General features: G+C 55.2%; 1 protein-coding gene across 5 annotated transcripts in view; it reads left to right on the forward strand.

Moving 5' to 3' along the window:
* Positions 1 to 16,278, forward strand: part of NPHP4 (nephrocystin 4) — a 127,636-nt gene that overhangs the window by 7,412 nt on the left and 103,946 nt on the right. For all 5 annotated transcript variants that reach the window (XM_082398689.1, XM_082398690.1, XM_082398691.1 and 2 more), the window contains exons 2-5: positions 544 to 696; positions 9,466 to 9,638; positions 10,700 to 10,764; positions 13,304 to 13,459. In XM_082398689.1, coding sequence (XP_082254815.1) covers positions 544 to 696; positions 9,466 to 9,638; positions 10,700 to 10,764; positions 13,304 to 13,459 — 547 coding nt within the window. The remainder of the gene's footprint in view (positions 1 to 543; positions 697 to 9,465; positions 9,639 to 10,699; positions 10,765 to 13,303; positions 13,460 to 16,278) is intronic.

Genomic DNA, 16,278 nt, shown 5'->3' on the forward strand with positions numbered 1-16,278 from the left:
TTTGCTCATACCCCAGCGCCACCCCCAAATAATTCTGGCAAGTTGAGTTTTTAGTTTGTGGTTCTATCAGGATGTAAATGGTAAAACAAAACACAAAAAACCATGCAAAATAGCTTAAGCTTGAGGTAATTTGTTAACTCACATAAAGACAAACCCATAGTTAGCATAAGCTTCAGGTGTGGCTTGATCCAGAATCTCATGTGGTGTCACCTGGACTTGTTCTTTCTTGGCTCCACATGGCATCATGTGTGTCTGTCTCTGCAGCTCTGGCCTCTTGTGTCTCATTGCTTCTGGGTGAGTCTCCAGTCTGTGTCTGGGCCCAGGGACTCCAGCCTCTGGTTGGCCAGGGGAGGGCCGTGTACTTTGACTCATAACCTCACCAGGACCACGGGCCGTGGGAGAGAGGTAGTTCCCCGAAAGGAACTGAGACCTAAACTGGGGGATGGATGCTGAGTGGCCCAGTTCTCCGTGGATGGTCCGTCAGCACTTGTTGGGAGGCTCGTGACCTTGAGGACCCTTCAGGGCCGTCCCTCTGTCTCCTAGGGTGTGCTGGAGGCGCTGTCGGAGGTGGGCTGCCACCTGCGAGTGTCCCTCTTTGACGTGACCTACCGACACTTCTTCGGGAGGACGTGGAAGAGCTCGGCGAGGCCCGTGGAGCCGCTCTGCAGGCAGCCCCCCAGGATCGTCTTCAATGAGGTGGGCGCGGCAGCAGACGGGTGTGCGGGGTGGGCGTGCAGGGTACAGCGGGCCTGGGGGCGCCGCCAGCGCGTCCCAGACCCCAGGAACGCCCCTGAGCAGCAGGCCCAGCCCTCGCAAAGCTCGTCCTGGCGGCCGGCCCCTGTTTCCAGACAGAATCTTGGGTGGAAGCCACAGGCCCTGAGCGGTTCAGCTGGGAGTGGGAGGGACACACGAGGGGGTTTCGTCGCCTTCACGGAAACTTGCAGCTTTTGGAACAAAGTTAAAGTTAGGAAATTATCGATCTCATCTGGCTCCCCTACTTTTCCTCTCCCCTTCTTTTTCTTTCTTTTTAGTTTCTTCTTCTTTTTTTTTATATATATATATATATATTTTTTTTTTAAATTAATTAATTAATTTATATTTATTTTTGGCTGTGTTGGGTCTTCGTTTCTGCGCGAGTGCTCTCTCTAGTTGCGGCGAGCGGGGGCCACTCTTCCTCGCGGTGCGCGGGCCTCTCACTATCGCGGCCTCTCTTGTTGCGGAGCACAGGCTCCAGATGCGCAGGCTCAGTAGTTGTGGCTCACGGGCTTAGTCGCTCCGCGGCATGTGGGATCTTCCCAGACCAGGGCTCGAACCTGTGTCCCCTGCATTGGCAGGCAGATTCTTAACCACTGTGCCACCAGGGAAGCCCTCTTTTTTTTTTTTTTAAATGAGCAACTTGAGACCTAGGAGTAAAGTGACTTACCCAGGTGGAAGGTAGCAGAGCCCGGAGCCCCTGCCTCTGCCTGCAGACGGGATGGCTGCATTGGCATCAGTTGGTGACATGATTTTGCCCACGTAGCTGTGTCTGGCCGCCCTGCAGATAGCGTTTTCCATCTTCGTTCAGCTGCACCAAATTCGCAAGCATCCCTCCATCGCCTGCTGTCTGCTGGCCATTGTGCCGGGCGCCGGGGCGACGATGCTGGGTGGACGGGCCTGGCGTGGCTCTCACCCTGGACAACTTGCAGGCTGCGGGGACGACACACCCAGGCAGGCGATGGAGCAGGTGCAGGTGTGGTAGGTTCCTGGAGGAGACCGACAACTGCTGCCCCGAAGAAGAAGGGAGGTGTGCTGCAGGCAGTGGTGAAGGGGGACCTCTGCGAGCTGGGCCCCAGGATGAGGAGGGAACCAGCCCCGGGGTGAGCAGGGTGGCAGGTGCCGCAAGCAGGGTAGGCCCTGCACGTGCCCAGGGGTGGGGGAGGGAGGCGTGGGGAGGCAGCCGAGGGTGGGCTTGGCGGGCTGGCTGGGCAGGGCCTTCCTAGGGACACTGGGCTCTTCCTCAAGAGCGGGAGGCGTCCCAGAGGTCTTCTTACCAGCTGCTGCTTCAAGCTGAACCTGCAGGCAGCGGGTCCTGCGGGGGACGTTCACGGGTATCGGGAGGGTCGGTGCTGTGTTGGCTTTATCCTTCCCGTGTGTAGAGAGTCAGGGAAGCCCAGTAAGTGACAGTACAGTGAATAATGGAGGTGGTGGCGGTGACCATGGCCATCCTGGGGGAGGTCACCGTGCGTAACCAGACCAAGCGAGCCGCCCTTTTCTGCAGGGGGCGGTCCTGGCCCAGTCGTGAGGCCGCCGGGTCGCGACTCTGCACTTGGCGGTCACCCAGAGTCGGGATGCCATGTCTCGGCGTGTATTGATCCTGACTGGTCCCCTTACTGAACGTGACGGAGAGGGTGACGCCCCCCCCCCCCCCCCCCCGCCCCGGAGGTCAGGAAAATTAGATAAGGCCGTGGGTACGTGTGTCCTGCGGCCCAGGACCGCGGCTGGTGTCCAGGCTGCCAGACGGCCTGTGAGGTGCCCCTTAGAGTCCGGCCGGAGAGAAAGGCCACGTGTTGTAAACCGGGGAGTGACAGTGGGCAGCTGCTTAGGGTGCTGTCCCAGCTCAGGCGGTGAGTCGCCTTCACGCCTCTGACTTGGGGCGGTCAAGGCCTGGCAGGAGCGTGGTGGCCCCAATGTTGCTGGGAGCCTTCCAGGGCCGGGCTGTTTGGATTCTCTTTCTCGGGCGGACAGTCAGGCCCCGGGAAGCCCGGTGTGGTGACAGTTACTACGGTGACACAGGGTCCTCTCCGGGGGAGTCTCCATGGGAGAGGCTGGCTCCCAGCACCTTGGTGTGGTTTCGTCCCCGCCATCCACCTCTGGAGGTCGGTAGATCATCTCTCCGCCTTGAAGAGCAATCTGGCAGGTCAGAGGCCGTGAGCGACACCCGCCTTGACCGCAGGGATTGTTCTCGGGCCTTGTTTTGACCCCGGGCATCGGAGGGGCCCTGCAGGCTCCGTTTGGAAGCGCTGCCGGGTCGAGGGGATGGTTATGCTCTGAAATCAGCACGGCAGCACTTTGCCGCCACTGGGGTCCCGAGAAGAGCCCTCCCTCCGTGGCTTTCCCCTTGCTTTCCCCTTGGCAGTGGCTGTCACAACCTTGACAGGCCACGCGCGGGGGGCCTGCCCTGTCCCCCAACCAGCTCGGTGACTGTGAGCCCTGCAGAGTGGAGGTCGCGTTGCAAGGAAGCCTTCAGAGCTGCCGCTCCCCCTCCTGGACTCGTGCAGGGTTTAGCGTCCGTGCCCGAGAGGGCTCCTCGTGTGTCCCCGTGTCCTGGGAGCTGTGGGTCTCCGGCCTTTTCAGCTCACAGCTGAGGTCTGATCTGAGCTGTGGGAGCCGAGTGCCGCCGCATCATTTGTGTTCTGCTGAGTGGGGCACGGGGACGGGGCCGTGTGTTAGGGAGGACCACAGCCCTCACAGTTTCTGGAAGAGTCTGCACCCTTCAGCCTTAGTTACTGAAGTGGAGCTCGCAGCAAGGCTGGTGTGGGTGAACAGAGCATTTTCGGCTGGGAGCTGGTGTCAGAGCCACGGAATTGCTCAGGGAAGAGCGGCGCTGCAGCTGCTATGCCCAAGGCGAGCAGCAGAGGCCAGTGGTGCCCCAGGAACGCCCATCCCGATGAGCCCCTCGGCGGCATCCTCCTTGCCCCGTGCTTTCCTCTCGTCCTTGACCTTCAGAGTTTAGTTAGCTAAAGAGACTCCCCCTTCGCCGTGTGTGTGTGTGCGTGTGCGTGTGTGTGTACCTGCGTGCGTACGTGTACGTACGTGTTTACATGAAACGTGGAGCGTTCCCAAGGTGGCCTAGATAAGCAGGAGGGACTGGTTTTGTGGCCTCGTCATCTGAGCAAAGCTCTGCGTCCATACCTGTGGGAACAGAGAGGAACACAAGTTGCCCTGTTTAGAGGTGATTCTGAAATTTGGTGATGGTCTTCTTCTGATTTTACTAATTGCCTGGGTTTTTCTGGTTCTACCGATCAGCCGTGGTTTGGGGGTGATATGACGGGAGGTCGCCAGCTGCCAGTAGCAGGGGACCATCTTTGGAATCGGCGTGGCTGTCCGGCCTACACGTGGATTCCTGAATCAACCGCGTGGGCTCTGGGTTTTGACTGAGTTGTCACTGTAATATGCAGCCCTGAAAGAAGATGTTATTTCATTACTTTGCAAACAATGCCCTGAGGAAAGACTTGGGAAAAAAGAAGTCCTTCCTTGAGCCCGAGCTGGGTGTTTCTTTCTGTGAGTGATGAATTCCTCATGCCGCGCTCAGATCCCCTCTCGTCCCAGCCTTTTGGCTCTGCCTGGCGGAGCCCTGGGGACCAGCTCCGGGCCTCTCAGCCCTGACTCAGAGTTATGTGCTCTCCTTCGAGACCGCCCTCGGTGGAGGGGAATCGCCCTTCACTTGCGCTGAGACGGTTGATCATTCATTCAGCCTCTCAAAAGATATCTTTAAAAAATAATCTGGGAGGCCAAAGTACCGTGCAGTTCCTATACTTTCTTTCTGAGATGGACATAATTCTCCCTTAGATTCTTTCCTTAACTAACCATGCTCAGCCTTTCAGTGACGGGCTCATTTCTCCTCCTTTATTGATTGTATGCGAGTGACTGGCGGGAATCCTAGTGGTTCTTCTCAGGCAGCCGGAACCCAGACCAGGAGATGGTTCCTCCTGAGCCCGTCTCAGCCCGAGGTGTTGCCGAAGTCACAGGTCGATCCCTGGCTTCCGACAGACACAGGTAATGGGGCTGCTTCCTCTTCCCATCGCCAACCGAGAGCAACCAGCTTCTGAACGTTCTTGTTCGTCAGAGTAATGAGAGTGAGGTGACTCCCCTTTAAAAGTGGAGGCTGTCCATAAAAAAGAATGAAATCGCGCCATTTGCAGCAACGTGGATGGACCTGGAGATGATCATACTAAGCGAAGTAAGTCAGACAGAGAAAGACACGTACCATAGGATATCACTTATATGTGGAATCTAAAATATGACACAAGTGAACTTATCTACGACACAGAAACAGACTCACAGGCACAGACAACAGACTTGTGGTTGCCAAGGGGGAGAGGTAGGGGAGGGAAGGGTTGGGAGTTTGTGGTTGGTAGGTGCAAACTATTGTATATAGAATGGATAAACAACAAGGTCCTAATGTGTAGCACAGGGAACCATATTCAATACCCTGTGATAAACCATAATGGAAAAGAATATAAAAAAAGAATGTGTATGTATGTATAACTGAATCACTTTGCTGTACAGCAGAAATGAACACAACATTGTAAATCAACTATACTTCAATAAAATTAAAAAAAAAAGTGGAGGCTGTCAAGGAATGTCAGCGTGTCCAGACGAAACTCTGGGAGGCTCTGCCGTGCCTTGATTAATCTCCGGGTTCTTGAACGTGCCTTACCCTCTCCTTACACCTCTCGCGTGTTCCAAGAGCTGCTCCTGATGTAAACAATCTGCAAAGCAGGAATCCAGTATCACTCCCGGGCACCGTCTCTACGGAGAGAGCCTGCCTCAGCCGAGTCACCCGAGGAGGGCTTCTCTCCTCTCCAGCTCAACAGAAACCGGTCCCGGGGACACCAAGCCAGGAATGGATGGTGGTAGGAAGGGGACAGAAATGAGTGAATGAATAGAAGGGCAAAGGATATCTCTCCATGATGTTTCCAGCACTGGGATTTAGTTGTACTATATGGTGATTTAACTGTCCACCACGTGGGGACAATAGAAAGCTTTGGATTTGTCAGCTTATGCTGTTGTGTGTTCATCACAGTCTCCTGGGGGGGCGGTATTTCTGCTTCGGGTTGTAACTGGGTTTGCTGCTTCTGAATAAGCCAAGCCATCGTTCTGCAGGCGGGAGCAGGACGGGCTTTGGCCTCGGGGGTGGGATCTGAGGTCAGGTGGGTAAGGGCTGAGTCCTGCTCCGTCACTTACTCCTGGGGGGTCTTAGGCCAGGTGTTTAAACTCTTTGAATTCATCTTCAATGCAGCGCCCATCTCCTGAGCGTCTGGAGTGTAAACAGTAGGTTCTTCCCAGACAGGAGCCCAGGGAGCAGTAGGTGTTCACTCAGCAAACGCTGGCTGGGGGTCCGCTATGTGCCAGGCTCTGCTACATTAGGAGCTGGACGTGCCCGGATGGATGAGATGGCGTGCGGTCATTTCAGCCGCGGCGGGGTTTGCGTTGTCACCGTAGATCGGGGCTTGTCAACCCTGGCTCCGCGGACTCTTTGAGCCAGATAATTCTCTTGGTGGGGGGCTGCCTCCAGGGCTGTGTCCCTCCCTGTGGATAGTGGTGGGCCCCACCCCGGATGCGCGGAAGCCTCTGACTTTGGAATTAGAGATTTTGCATCTCCTGAGATGCTTGGCAACTTTGCTTGGCGAGTTTACTGTGCTTGGAGCACTCAGTCTTGTGTCGGCTTGTGTGCAGGAAACTGCTCTGAGCCTCAGGTGGAAGGTTGAGCTGGCAGATATTGGCTGCAGGAAGGATTTATGATATATTTACCTTCCTGAAGACATCCTATTAAAGGTTTATTAAAAAAAAAAGGTTTGGAAGGCACTAGTGTAATTTTTGATCCTCTCTCCTGTGGCCTTGACCTCAGCCTGGGGCCGAAGAGCATGTGTCTAATTAGGGCAGATCGAGCGGAGGTGTGGCCGGGAACTCGAGGCTGCAACCTCTCCATGGAGGCACATCATCTGAGGCCCAATCGTGTGGGTGAAAATGGAATCTGGGCCCCGAGGCAGAGTGGTGTCCGTGTGTCTGAAGATGAAGGCATTGAGACAGGAGCATTTCTGTCATTTATTAATCTGTTTCTCCTGTCAGGGAGGCAGCTTGTCAAGGGTGGGTGAGTGAGCTGTGAGGTGTGGGAGAGCCAGAACCCCACTCTGCCATCTCCCGCGGCTTCTCTCGCAGGTAATTGGATGGGCTTGACTCCAGCTTTTAATCGTGCAGTGGCAGCCGACGCATCTGCGAGCATCCTGCACGGCCTTCTTGAGGCGTCCTGACACTGGAGGGCTTGTTTGCAGTGCTGCTTGACCGCGGTTGAGATGTCTGGCCAACCCCACGGGGCTGGGGGTGGGGCAGTGCCTGGGTTCCAGGTGACTTGGCCCTCCTGGGGACCCCCCCAAACACACACACACACACACACACACACGGGTTGAAGCTGCAGAGTTGTGTGGTTCATCCCAGGAGACTTTTGCTTCCACCGACCCTCCGAGCTGGTTGGCCCTGGGCAGGGTGTGCATTTTCTACCTGCCTAATCTAGCCTTTACCTTTGAACTTTGAACTTCTTGAGGGCTGGATCGCGTTTTCCAGGTTCCTTAGAAATTCTTTAGCACGCGCTGTGCCCACACTAGAGGGGCAATAAATGATGTTTGGAAAAGCATCCGTCCTTAACCAGCAGTAATGATGGGATGAGACCCTCAGACCTCGTGTCGCCTTGTGATTCACGGAGCTTCCAAGGCCGACCCTCCTGGTGAAAGTGGAGTCTCTGGAGACAGACCAGGGGGCTCCGTGGTCGGTTTGGTCTCAGAATAATCGTTTTCAGTGGTAAAGGAAAGGGAGAGGCAACAGCCATGAATCCACACGTGGGACGTCCCAAAAGCAGCTGGTCCACCGCCTCCAGGCAAAGGATCTCAAGGTGACCTCTAAGCTGGAGGCTCATTGCTGCTTTGCATCAGAGCTGACAATGTTTGTTTCACTGCCAAGAGGAAAAGTGGGTAGTGTTCATAAAACTGATATGCACAGGTGTACATATGAGAGGTGAGATAATGACAAACTTGACTTTACAGCAGGCCTTTTTAAAACAGTTCTTGAGTCTTGGAAACGGAAACATAATTCTCTCTGGGTCCAACCACCTGTCAGCTGTAAGTGGTCACTATTTCATCATTTTGCAATAAAAGATAATAGAATAACGATTTATATCTCGTGGCTGATGTTTTAATGTGTCTCTCTGTTATCCTGGGCTGACAGTCTGTGATTATAGTAAACGTTTTCTCGGTGACACCATGGTAATGACTCGTTAATGGGGGATTGTTCCAAGTTTAAGTCACGTTGCCACAGCCCGGCCAGGCCCGGCCCTGCCTTGGGGGGAGGGTGGCCTTTGTGTTCTGCTGGTGACTCTATACCTGGGCTTTGCCCCAACAAGAACGCTGGGTTCCGGGGACCACTCGGGTCCAGAGCCTCAGGTCAGCGCGGACCTGGGCTCCTGGGATGCTTGTTGCCCATAGATTTGCAAACCCAGTTAGTGCCTCCATTTCTGTCTCCTGTGTCTACGACGTTTGTTAGCTGAGAGCAACTGCTTTGGATTTCAGGAGATCGGAAAACAGCAGCAGAGGGAAGGTGCTTCCATTCCCACTTGGGAGGGTGCATCTCAGTGATGGGAGCTGGATTTGACCCGCCCGTGTCCCCCCTCCCCCTGGTGAGAGTGAGGGCTGCCATCTGTACCTTAGAGGATGGAGAGGCTGCAAGTGGGAAACCTTTTAGGAGCAATTTGAGTATCATCTACTTGGCTTGGGTCCACAACTCCTATAATAAAGAATCCCACCGTGGGACTTCTCTGGTAGCCCAGTGGTTAAGAATCTGCCTGCCAGTGCAGGGGACACGGGTTCGACCCCTGGTCCGGGAAGATCCCACATGCCGTGGAGCAACTAAGCCCGTGCGCCACAACTACTGAGCCTGCGCTCTAGAGCCTGCGAGCCACAACTACTGAGCCCGCATGCCACAACTACTGAAGCCCTCGCGCCTAGAGCCTGTGCTCCGTGACAAGAGAAGCCACCGCAGTGAGAAGCCCGCGCACCGCAATGAAGAGTAGCCCCCGCTCTCCGCAACTAGAGGAAAGCCCACGCGCAGCAACGAAGACCCAACGCAGCAAAAAAAAAAAAAAATCCCACAGCAATATTCATCATAAAAAGATGTTAGTTGGGCTCCGAACTTAGGATCCTGCTTAGTTTAAACAAAATTCATTCAGGTGCAGCCTCATGGTATTTCCACACGAAACAGGGATTAGAGTCAATATTGGCAAGTTGTGATTGACGTTTGACAGCGGTGTTGCATGAAATGGCTCAGCGGGTGCGTGGGTGCGGTGGGCTACTTACGTCTTTGGGCTCGTGGTCCTCCCGGGTGATGGGCATGGGGCGTGTGGCTGCCCAGCCCCTTTCTTCTCCAGAGGCTCTGGGTCTGTTGGCATTTTTTTGTGGATGGAAAGGTCCCAGAGGAGAAGCAAGTAGTTTGATGTCCCAGATGCTGGGCACCCTGGAAGGAGGAGCTGTGAGGGGCTCGCTCACTGGGCCCCTTCTCTTCTCTGGCGCCTGGAAGGGACGCTGCTCCCCACGCGGCGTGTTTGTGGCGTTGACGTGACGACGGTAGAGGGGTGAGGAGGGGGCGCACCCGCGTGCCTCCGTGTTTCTTCTCTGCAGGTCGTGAACGTTCAGTCCGTCCCTGGCTTCTCTCTTGCAGCCCTTCTATTTCCACACGTCCTTGAACCACCCTAACGTCGTGGCCGTGGTGGAAGTGGTCACTGAAGGCAGGAGACGGGACGGGACCCTTCAGGCTTTGTCCTGTGGGTTTGGAATCCTTCGGATCTTCAGCAACAACCCGGAATCTCCTTCCTCTGCCCCCCAGGACAAACGGTATCTGCCTCATTTGCCCCATCGCTGGGGTTTCCAGCGTCTTTCTGTGGTGATTTAACGGCTCATTATTTGTCCGACTAGAAAGCTTTGGATTTGTCAGCATATGTGTTCATCACAGTCTCCTGGGGGGGTATTTTTGCTTCGGGTTGTAACTGGGTTTGCTGTTTCTGAATAAGCCAAGCCATCGTTCTGCAGGCGGGAGCAGGACGGGCTTTGGCCTCGGGGGTGGGATCTGATGTCAGGTGGGTAAGGGCTGAGTCCTGCTCCATCACTTACTCCTGGGGGGTCTTAGGCCAGGTGTTTAAACTCTTTGAATTCATCTTCAATGCAGCACCCATCTCCTCAGGGTCCAGAGTGTAAACAGTAGGTTCTTCCCAGACAGGCGCCCAGGGCGCAGTAGGTGTTCACTCAGCAAACACTGGCTGGGGGTCCGCTATGTGCCAGGCTCTGCTACATTAGGAGCTGGACGTGCCCGGATGGGTGAGATGCTGTGCGGTCATTTCAGCCGCGGCGGGGTTTGCGTTGTCACTGTAGATCGGGGCTTGCCAGCCCTGGCTCCGCGGACACCTTGGGCTGCCCCGTGCGGTGCACGAGGTCTCGTAGTGCCCCCGGCCTCTGCCCACTAGATGCCAGACAGCCCCCTCCCCGCCCGGCTGTGACAGCCAAAAATATCTCCAGACTTTACCAGACATCCCGACGGGGGCAAAATCGTCCCGGGTTGAGAACCACCACTCCAGACACACAATCGTGGAAACCCCTCAAACGTTGTTTTCCCGGGACATTTCCAAGCATGACCAACTCCCCAGGCATTGTTTTCAAGCGCTGAGGTTCTCAGGCTGCACTCGGGCCATGCTGTGTGTGTGCTGGACAAGCTTGGCCGTGAGTGCCGAGGGCTCGCGGATCTGATGCTGTCCACAGCCGTCTGTTTCCCACGGAGGGTCGAGAAAGCTCCTGGAGGTGTGGTGCTGGGGTCCCCAAGGCCTTCCTTTCAAGAAGCACAGCTGACATCCCATGAGTAAACACAAGATGCTGACCTGCATCTCACGGGTCTTGTTTTGCAGGTTGAGACTGTATCACGGCAGCCCCCGAGCCCTCCTGCACCCGCTTCTCCAGGACCCCATCGAACGTAAGAGACGAGGCCTGGCCAGGCCTGCTCCTGCCGTCCTCAGCAGCACCTGTTCGTCATATGACTTCCCTGAGTGTTAGAAGCTCATCAGCTTAGCGGAGTTGTTAATAGATTTGGGGAACATGTAACACTGGGCTTGGAGTTCTGACATAATTTGCAGATCTGAGACACAATAGCCTGTAAGGATGGTGTAGCTGTGTGAAGACGACCCCATGGGGGCCACCTGGTGGGAGGGCTGTTGGCCCCCTTGCCCCTGGGGTGGCAGCTTTGCCCCCACGTGAAGTAGTTGCCGTCCATCGCTGCCCACCGGCTGTCCCAGGAAGCCTTTGACCGCGAAGTCCATAGGTCATCTCCAACACAGCAAGGTGTCCAGCGGTGCCTAACGAGAGTGACATCCTGCAGGAGCACCTGCCATACATGGGCCCCACGCCGGGCGGCCGGCCTTAGGGCAGAGTGGGCTTCCCGCCCTGACTCTGTGGCTTCTCCTCCCGAGCAGTCAGGGTACCCGTGGGAGGGACCTGTGGCCCCCTGGCTGCCGGCCGTGCGGTGAAGTGGGGGGATGGGCTAACAGGCTGTTTCAGGGGTCCGTGTGGGCTCTGTGCTGGCCCTCGGGGAGTGTGGACGGGGGCCAAGCGGTGGAGGTGGGTCTGTTTGGGGTGGGGGGATGACTTTCTGTCTCTTTGCGATGTTGCCCAGATTCCACGATGGGCACCCAGCCTGTATTCATGAAAAACCCAAGCCTACCCGGACCCATCCACTCCCTCTGAATTTGGTGAAAATCTCACAGTAGAGGAACAATCGGTCAGAAATTTGGTTTTGTTGATAAAGACTGGCTTTTAGATTATTTCCCAATTGAATTTAATCATTAACCTGCCAGCGTTTTCTCTCCTGAAGTATCCTTAGACTCAGCACCTTTCGAACAGCAGACACAGCCCCCAGGTTTGTTCCAGGCCCGGATCTGGGCGCTGGTGGAGGGTGTGGGAGCTGCAGCCGTGTGAGGGGTGCCTGGGGAGGGATCGCCTCAGGCCGTCAGCTCATCTTCTCAGGGGCATTTCTAAAAGGGTGGGGCTGTTTTTCTTGGATGGGTAATGCAGTCACATGACCCAGAATTCAAAGTATTAAATAGTATGAAAAGGTTCAGGTGAGGTCTCCTTCCACCTCTGCTTGGCCCTTCACCTGCACCACAGGGGACCTTCCCCTCTGGGATCTTGTGGGTCCTTCTAGGTCCTCTGATGACACACAAGCAAACATGCATTTCCCTGTTCTGTTTTTGCCCCTGTGTACTTGTCCCAAACCTTTCTTTTTTCCCTTAATGATTTATCTTGGAGAATGTTTCATATCAGTACCTAGAAAGCGTGCTCATTCTTTTAACAGCTGTGTGGTATTTCATTGAATTGCTGTTTGTGATTGAACCAACCCACCACAAATGGACCCTTGGGGCAGTTCTGTAAGAACAGAGGGTTGAAGGCTTTGCTGCAGTGGGCATCTGCCCTTTTGCAAGTGTGCACGTGAATCTGTAGGGTAAACTCCCAGAAGTGGGATTGCTGGTCTGAGGGCCTGTGCATTCACAGTTTCGTATTATTTCCCCTGTTTGCCCTCCATAGAGGTTGTACCAGCGTGCTCACCAGCCAGCCATGTAGCAGAGTGCCTTTCAGGGTACTTAACATTTTAAAATAAGCAGATCCCATGTTTGGAGTGGTTAGATACTAAAAATCTGGTTTTTGATAATATAGTTTTGTTTTTTGTTTGTAGTAGGTCATATTTAGTTCTTTTCTTATGAAATCACAAAGTATGCCTCAGGAGGTGATGAGTCCCCTATCAGTGGAGGAAATCAAGCCCAAGCAAGATGGACCGTTTGATGGGAATGTGTTGAGGGCCTGTCTGTGGTCCCTCCCAACCCAGTTTCTATTGACGCCCTTCCCTCCACTTTCCCGAGTGCTCTGTATCTGAGCTCTTCCCAGTGGTTCCTTTCTCCAGGACGCTTTCCCTCTTCCCACTTCCCCTAGCATGTTATCCGAACCTTCCTTGGGGTTCGAATCCTGTTCTCCTGTGTGTTATGGATGTTGGCATGCTTGTGTCTTCGTCACCCCAGAAGAATGGTCCCTCCTTGAGGACAGGACTCTGTCTTGGAGGCCACTGGCCACCCAGGGCCGAGCCCTGCTGCTTTGTGGGTCTTGACAGATGCAAGGTTGAGACTGAAAGGGATGCAGGCCTCTGGTCAGAGGGCCTTCTAGGCTCCCTCTGATTATGGGAGCAAGTGATGCCTGACTTCACTGCTCTTGTGGAAGAGGTGAGGGGAGAGATTTTGTTATGTCGGATCAAAAACAAGTATCTCCTTCGTTGCAATTTTACCAGTGAGAGTTATTTAAGGATTGATTCTTTTTTGCTCTTTGGCTGAGCAAACAGAGCAATTCCCTTGTCTCCCTAGAAAAATACTTTTCCTGTTTGTTGAGTTCTTTTCCAAGATGCTCAGTTTATTGGTCGGTTTGACCGAAGGTGCCTTGGTTCGGGCTGTCACAGGAGGTGTTTTCTCCCTCAGAAAACAAGCACATGACCCTCATTGAGAACTGCAGCCTGCAGTACACGCTGAAGCCACACCCGCTCCTGGAGCCCGTGTTCCACCTTCTTCCCGAGAACCTTCTGGTGTCTGGTCTGCAGCAGATACCTGGTCTCCTTCCAGCTCATGGAGAATCGGGTAAGGGCTCCTCTGTTTCTGTCCACTTGGTGAGTCTCTGTTAGTTCATGGTCAGACCTTGCAGGAATTGGGGTGAGTGCTGGCTGGGCCCCCCAGCAAACAGCCTGGTGGTGGGGGGAGGGGGAGGAGGAAGGGGAGGAGGGGGAGGGCAGCAGTGTCGTCTCGTTCACAGTCCCTTCCTGAACACGCCTCACATCCCTCAGGTCATCTCTGCCTTCTCTCCTCGAGAAATGCTTTCATAAGACAAATAGCCCATGTCTGTATGACTGTGGCCAGAAAAACCACTGTTGCTAGATCCCACCCTTACTGGGCCACCGTATCAGTGGCTTAATTATTATCATTTTTTAATTGCGGTAAAATAGACATAACATAAAATTTACCATTTTAACCATTTTCAAGTGTGCAGTTCAGGGCCATTAGGTACATTCACACTGTTGTGTAACCATCCTCCCCGTCGACCTGCAGAGCCTTTTCATCGTCCCAGACTGAGACTCTGTCCCGCTAGACACTGACTCCCCATCCCCTCCCCAGCCCTGCCCCCCCCCATTCTGCGCTCTGTCTCTATGAGTTGACTCCTCGAGGGACCTCCTAGGAGTGGAATCCTACAGCATTGGTCCTTTTGCGACTGGCTTATTTTGCTGGGCATAGTGTCCTCAGGGTTCATCCCTGTTGTTCTGTGTGTCGGAATCTCCTTGCTTTCTAAGGCTGAATGGTGCCCCGCTGTATGCATGGACCACGTTTTGTTTATCCATTTAGCTGCGCATGGACACTTGGGCTGTTCTACCTTTCCACTTGTGAGTGAAACGGCTCGATTCCTTTGGAACTGAATTTCACGGGACAGGCTCAGGGCTGTGTCTGGGTGTGTTTCAGAAGTTGATTCTCCTGGTGGGTGTGGGTCAGCCCTTCACAGCTGCGAGTCGCTGTGAGGGCTGCTCTCCTCTCGGGTCCTGCTGACGGGCCTCCCCTCCTCGGTCTCATGTTCCTTCTGGATACCCTTGGGGGCTTTTTGCCTGGCCGTCTGGGAGAATCCAGGAGGAGGGACCGCCCCAGCCTCCCCGCCTGGGGCTGCAGGGACCTCTGGTCTCCGTGGGCTGGCTGCAGCTCCCTTCCAGGAGGGGCAGGATGTGGCTGTGGGTGTGAGTGGCTGGGGAGGAGAGCTGGGAGGTGCTGAGTGTTTGGCTCGGACCAGAAACACTCAGGACCCAAAGAGACGGCTCAGCTCCGGGAGGGGGAGTGTTCGTCTCGGTGACGATGTCCCTGCCTGGGGCCTAGGTGCTGGGGTCCAGGCTGGGGTGCCGGCCTTGTTATCTGAGTTCATGAACTCCTGGGACGGGCGCACGGTGGTCGTCACCGTCACGAGGGCACTGTTTCTCCAGCGTCTCAGAGAAGAGACGATGGTACATGAGAAATGACCAGTTAACCATGAACAGGAGCATAGGCGGGGGGTGGAGGGGGTCCCAGGTTTGGATCTGCCGTGGGTCACCGAGCTCTAACGCTCCTGAAGCCCCCCGCAGGCAGCTGTGTTGCCCTCTGTGATGCGCCTGTGTTCACCCAAGAGGGAGGGAGGAGAAGCTAGAGTTACAGGCAGGCAGAGGGAGAACCTCCTGGTCGTGCTGTTGGGATTGAGAGGGTGGAACCTGCCTCCGGCTCTGAGCCCCCTCCCACTGGTCAGGGGGGCGCTGTCAGCACCGCTGTGACTACGTGGGTATTAGGCACCTACGTGCGCGCCTGCGGGGAGCTCAGCTTCTGTGTCTCTCTGACCTGGGATTCTGGGCATTTAAACAGAATGTTCTTGGGGCCTGAGGTGTATCCATCACCAGTGGGTGTCAGTAGAACTGCAGATAAAACATGAAAATACGGAAGCGGAGCTCGGACCTGCTTCTGTGTCCTTCCTGGAAGGCGAAGGAGAAGCTCAGATGCCCAGACAGGCCCCGCGTTTGTTCCCAGCATCTCAGGTCGGACTGCGGGAGTCAAGGGCCGTGTTACAGAGAGGAGTTCTGGATCCCGGGAGCGTGAGTTCAGCTCCTGACCCTGAAGTTCGTGTTTTCGGAAGAGCTGGGCCCCGCTGGCCTCCGGTTTGCCTCCCTGGAATGGAGCGGCTGGCACTGGGCATTTTTAATAGATGCAGGTGGTGCCTGTAAAATGGCAAAAATGAAGGACAGTTTACGTTGTTGTTGTTTAAAAACAAACGGCCGGAATCGGTCTGGCGGGCGGGCGGGAGCTGCCGTCACCCGTGCAGGAGCTCCTCGGGGGAGGGGCCAAGGGCAGCCTCCCCTCCGTCCCAACACCGTCAGGGAGCAGAGACCCTGTTGCTCAGCCCTTTCTGACAGTGGTTATTGACTCCGTTGTCAGTTCTGCCCCGGATCTTACGGGCTTTTGTGACTCACTCTTTGAGAAAGGGTTTCTTTGCTGGATACCGTTTTATGGCCCTGAAAGGGCCCAGGCAGGGACTGGTGCTGGCCTCCGTGGTGGGAATCGGGAATCGCTTGTCTAATTTGCAGAGGGTTTGGTTTTATTTGGATGCCGTGTTGGGACTGGGATATTTGTTCCTTTGTAAAATGCCACAATACAGGAGGAGTGAGTTGTTTTCCACTGAAATGTGGACTGAGGTCACTGCAGGTTCACACGCGGTTTTAGTTAAGTGGGGCAGCCTCGCAGCAGCTGCGGGAGGTCTGGCTGGCAGGGGTGGTGAGGGGCGCCCCGGGCACCGTGCTGGGCCGTCGGTGCAGGGGGCTCACCGCCGTCAGCCAGTCATCCCTTGTCCCCTGCTGGGCCTGGCTCACTGCCGCTGCTCCCCGGGATCCCATCCTCCCTCCCTC

This window comes from Balaenoptera borealis, assembly GCF_965194805.1.
Source record: "Balaenoptera borealis genome assembly, chromosome: 1".
NCBI lineage: Eukaryota > Metazoa > Chordata > Mammalia > Artiodactyla > Balaenopteridae > Balaenoptera > Balaenoptera borealis.